The 5,064-nt window shown below is 41.2% G+C and overlaps 1 protein-coding gene across 2 annotated transcripts in view; it reads right to left on the bottom strand.

Annotated features, from left to right (window-relative positions):
• Nucleotides 1-2,084: 2,084 nt before the first annotated feature.
• The window catches only part of LOC119323787 (guanine nucleotide-binding protein subunit gamma 2-like), a 5,828-nt gene continuing 2,848 nt past the window's right edge, over nt 2,085-5,064 (bottom strand). The window contains exons 2-4 of one of the 2 annotated variants that reach the window (XM_037597497.1): nt 2,730-2,782; nt 2,601-2,645; nt 2,085-2,526 (exon numbers count right to left, since the gene is read on the bottom strand). In XM_037597497.1, coding sequence (XP_037453394.1) covers nt 2,400-2,526; nt 2,601-2,645; nt 2,730-2,782 — 225 coding nt within the window. In that variant the 3' untranslated portion in view covers nt 2,085-2,399. The remainder of the gene's footprint in view (nt 2,527-2,600; nt 2,646-2,729; nt 2,783-5,064) is intronic. The other variant, XM_037597498.1, reaches the window with a different exon arrangement.

Genomic DNA, 5,064 nt, shown 5'->3' with positions numbered 1-5,064 from the left:
TGCTTTTTAATCTTGCTGCTGATGTATTCACTAGAATACTAGCTAAAGCAACTAATCAGCATTTGATTGCTGGGTTTTTCCCCCTTCTAACCCAGCTGGGGTTCTTAGCATGCAATATGCTGATGACACTCTGCTGTTTCTTGATAAAAACTTAGACCGTGCTAGGAATTTAAAGTGGTTACTTTCCTGTTTTGAGCAACTTTTTGGCATGAGGATCAACTTCCATAAGTGTGATCTGGTTCCTATCAATATTGATAGGGATGAGGCTGTTAGTTTTGCCCAGTCACTAGGCTGTAAACTAAGTACTTTCCTTATTAAGTATCTTGGTGCCCCTCTTCACTATGCTAAACTTAGAAGAGAGGACCTTCAGCCTATGGTAGATACAGTTATAAAGAGAGCTGCTGGGTGGAGAGGGAGACTTTTGTCTTTTAGTAAGAGGCTGATTCTAGTCCAAGCTTTTCTAGCCAGCATCCCTTCTTATCTTATGGGATATATTAAATTCCCCAAGTGTGCTATTAAGCTCATCAACTCTCAGCTAGCTCATTGCTTTTGGGATGATTATGAAGGACATCATAAATATCATCTAGCTAGCTGGGAGACTTTATCTATGAAGAAAGCCTATGCAGGCCTGGGGATCACTGACCTCTCTGATATGAATTTATGTCTGCTAGCTTCTTGGGTCAGTAGATATAATAAAGATGAGGGGAAGATCTGGAAAAGTATTATAGATGCTAAGTACAACACCTAGTCCCCCAACATTTTTACTTGTCCCTCTCTAGGTGCCTCACCCTTTTGGAAGGGTGTTCTTTGGGCTGCCCAAGCTACTAAGTTTGGATATTCCTGGAGCATTGGTAATGGCAAGAAAGTTAGATTTTGTGAGGATCATTGGTTTGGATCGGCCCCACTAGCTACTCTCTATTGGGACTTATACAAACTTGCCAATGAATACGATTGCGCCTTAGATAAAGTGTGGGATGGCTCTAACCTCAAAGTCACTTTTAGGAGATGTTTCTCCAACGAGCTTCTTTCTCTTTGGTTTGAACTCTTGGAGATTGCTAAATCCATTACTTTTTCTGAGACAGAAGACTCCTTAGTCTGGAACCTTAATTCCAGTGGGGTTTATTCTGTTAAATCTTTATATAATATAGTTAATTTTAGGGGTGTGTTGCCTAATAACACTCCTGCAGTGTGGAAAATTAAGATCCCTGCCAGGATTCATATTTTTCTTTGGTTGTGGTCAATAACAAGATTCTGACCAGAGACAACTTGGGCAAAAGGCAAAATGTCCCTGACACCACTTGCCCTTTTTGTTCGAATAATTAATCTTGCCATCACTTATTTTTTGGCTGTGACATTGCGATTGAATTCTGAAAGAATATATCTAGTATTACTAGATATAGAGGGACATCCGATATGTTATCCTTTGCAGATTGCTGGTCTAGAGGAAAACAAAATGGATGCTATTAATATTTTGCATGCAGCCGGCCTTTGGGCCATCTGGAATACCAGGAATGATTTTGTATTTAACCGCGCCAAATGGACTAATATACAAGTACTCTGGCGCAAGACTGCCTCATACGCTGCTCGATGGGAACCGCTGGCTGCAGACCCTGTTACAAGTCCAGGACATGGTGCGGGAGCTGAAGATTCTGATCAAAGCACCGTTACCGCTGATGTGGCCAGATCCAGGCTGAGGAGTTGTGGCAGTTCTCTTGTTTTAGTGTTTAGGTTCTGTTGTCTATCTTAGCAGAGGAGGTGGCTAGTCTTTGCCTAGCTAGTATTTGAGCCTGAGGCTGTTTCCCTTGTAATAGCTAGGTAGCTAGTCGCGATCTTTACTTTTCTGCTTCTTGCTTGCTGGAGTCTGTTTTGGACCTGTAGTTTCTTCGATGTACTACTGTGATTTCTTTGCTATGCAATGGAATCGGGGCTGGGCCCTCTTCTTCCAAAAGAAAAACATGCGGTCCCCACATGACAGTGTGAGATCGTGGACCGCATATTTTGCACAACCATGTTTTGAGATATTATTATTCATCAAAAGCATATACTTCCAGTATAAAGAGAAGTAGCCAAATCACACGAAATGCGGTGCTTCAACAAATTTCAACAAAATTAGATGCACATGAGAAATTTTGCTCAAAGGTCAACAAACTTGCCCAAAAGTACAGGACCATTTTGCTCCAAGACCATAAGAATCGAACATGGCTAGATGAATTACAGGACTATTTTCTGAACAGCAATCAGGACTAATGGGGATACATTCATGTTTTTGTTAGGGATTACATACACAACAATTCTCAGGAAAAACTGGGTTGTATTCTGTTGCCAAGCCATCCATGGATGGACCATACGGATCAGGGGAGATTCAATCTGCACACAGCTTGTCTCAGCTTCGGCGAAAGCTAGGCAAAATCGGAGCCTTTGGATTGCCACCATTTGTTGCTGCGGGAGCTTCGCACGCGCTGGAACCACCTGTCCCAGGAAGAGTTCTCCGGGCTACTTGTGCTGCAAAAATGTGACGGTGTTACACTTTGGGGGTGTGCTCATACGGTCAGATTTCCTAGGGCGAGGTACTAGCAAGAATAAGATGTGGTGGCACTTACATTGGAAGAAGCGGGTCAGGCTTTCCTTCAGTACTTGTGATCACCCTGGCTTACTCAAGAGGAAAAACAATCACAAACTGGAATGCAAGAATGCGGGGAAACATATGCGATATACTTGAAATTACTTACTCCCGGCATGCCGCAGATGCAGGTTCCATGGTTTCAAGCTCATTCAATTCATCCTGCGTCATACACACAAAACGCAATATATACATCAGAGATCTTTAATTTCAACCTCTAACGTAGCATGCTAATGATCAAAGTCATAATGGAACTTCTTCCCCAAAGGATGCTATATCAGTTATCATGGTTACTTTGTTAGGACTTTTAGCCTAACATCTAAAATAAACATGGCTGGAAACAGAAGGAGTGACTTCTAAATCTTTGAACCTCCTTTGTTTTCGATTGGTATACTGTGAAGAAACACGATTGTGAAAAACAGACCAGATCAGTCTGATCATAATCTGATGGACATTGGTACAAATTCATTATGATGACCAATTTGAGGACTTCACTGAAATCTGGGCAAAAGGAGCTGTTTCTATAACCAATCATTAGTATGACGGAGTAAAGATCACAGCCTGCCATAACTCCTTGAAGAATCCAGCATTGAAGAGAAATGCTGATTTCTTTGCACAGACATTTTATATCTACCTGAATGCTCAACCTTCTTTTTGCTACTACTGAATGCTCTATCTAGTATTACCTCCGTATCAAAGTAATGTAAACTCCTCAGAGTATCCCCTCGTATTCTTAAACCAAATTCATGATGTAAATAATTCTACAAATACTAAAATTCATTTGTTTTGACGACAGTTCCAGTAAAGAGAGGAAAAGAATTTAGAGGTTAGAGTCCTTTCTGGAAAAAATCTGCTATCTATATTCATGGTAAAGGAGAGTAGATACGAGGTAACGGAAAAAAAAAATCGCTGCCAGAGATAGAAAGTGAAAGACAGGGGCAATGTGGACAATCATAGCACACACTTCCACATTTATACGTTTCAGTAGCAACTTCCTTGGAAAAGCATCACAGACAATTTCCAGATAACCCTCCATCCAGCAGAAATATTCATGCTTCGACAGGTCAAAGTGTGAAAAGGAGAATTGTTTTTCTTTCTAAATGACGTTCATTTAGACTTTATTACCATGCTGGCCCCTCCAAACACTCATTTTACAGTTCTAGCCCTCGGGGATATGGCGCCATTTATATTGGCCTTTTTTGGGGTGTGGAGGGGTGGGGGTGACATTTTGATTGGTGTTTCTAGGTCATACAAGCCTCGATGGAGTATAAGGTCAGAACTCAGACACCATCATGCAGGCCAAGATATGTACACCACCGTGACACACGAGACAAGACACCGCTAGCGTGGATGGTTAGCTGTTTTAGCTATCCACCGGTCATGGGTTCGAATCCTGGCAAAGCATCTTTATATTCCCTGTTCCGGTTTTCCTATTTTCTTCCTGGCTAGGCTTCTTATTTTCCGAATAAATAAATTCTATAATAAGAGAAAAACTGCTGCCGCTTTGTGTTTTCCTGGCTAGGTTTCTTCTTTTCCTTTTTCCGATTTTCTTTGTGTTTTAAGTTAATAATAAATAAATTATATAAGAGGAGAAAAACTGTTGCAGCTTTCTGTTTGTTCCTACTACTAGACGTGCACTCCTCATCTCTCCTTCACTAATTTTATTTCAAGCTAGGAAATACAAGGTATGCTAAGATCGCATCGGTCGTTATCTCTTGAATGAGAAAAGAAAAGGTTCTCTTGATGCAGTGTTTTTCTCCATCGATCTTAAGCATGTCCAGCATGTAGATATTTAGAAGGCATGATTTCGTGAGCGGGTTTGAGGTTGGGAACGTGCTTGTGGCCAAATTTGTCCTCCAACTGTGATGATACTCTGCTTTAGCCGCGAAGATGGAGGGAACCAGGGAGAAACATCTGCATCATTAAGCAACGCTACCAATGTATTTTTCGCTATTTCATCATGAACATCTGTGTGTAATCTGTAATGTACCTCTCTCTCCAGTTGATTTTGTTGGGTCCCTTTTGGTGTCCACGTAACTAAGCCCATCAATGGACGACTCCAGTTTGCGTGTCTGTGCCTTGTACGAATGCTCATTTATGGCATGATGACCGGACGAATAAAATAGAGCGTAATAAATCCTACAGGGCGGTCATGCTTATACCTCTGTGGTTGTTGAATGTTTTGGATAGAATCATAGAATTAATTTCAGGTTCTGCATCAGCAGTGTTTAATTTTGTAGTAAGGTGCTGTACACTGTATGATGTTTCATGCACAATGCAATGGAACGAGGGCCTTGTGCCCTGTGGCTCAGAAAAAAGAAACTACAATAAGGGAAAACAGCTTGCTACTTGAGGTGAAGTATCGCCTCCTCTATGTGTTGATGGTTGATGGAAATTAACGAGACATATTTACATGCTGGTTGCTCCATGCTGACACATTAAAT

Source organism: Triticum dicoccoides, chromosome 6B (assembly GCF_002162155.2).
Source record: "Triticum dicoccoides isolate Atlit2015 ecotype Zavitan chromosome 6B, WEW_v2.0, whole genome shotgun sequence".
NCBI lineage: Eukaryota > Viridiplantae > Streptophyta > Magnoliopsida > Poales > Poaceae > Triticum > Triticum dicoccoides.
This window is presented reverse-complemented; position numbering and strand designations above follow the sequence as displayed.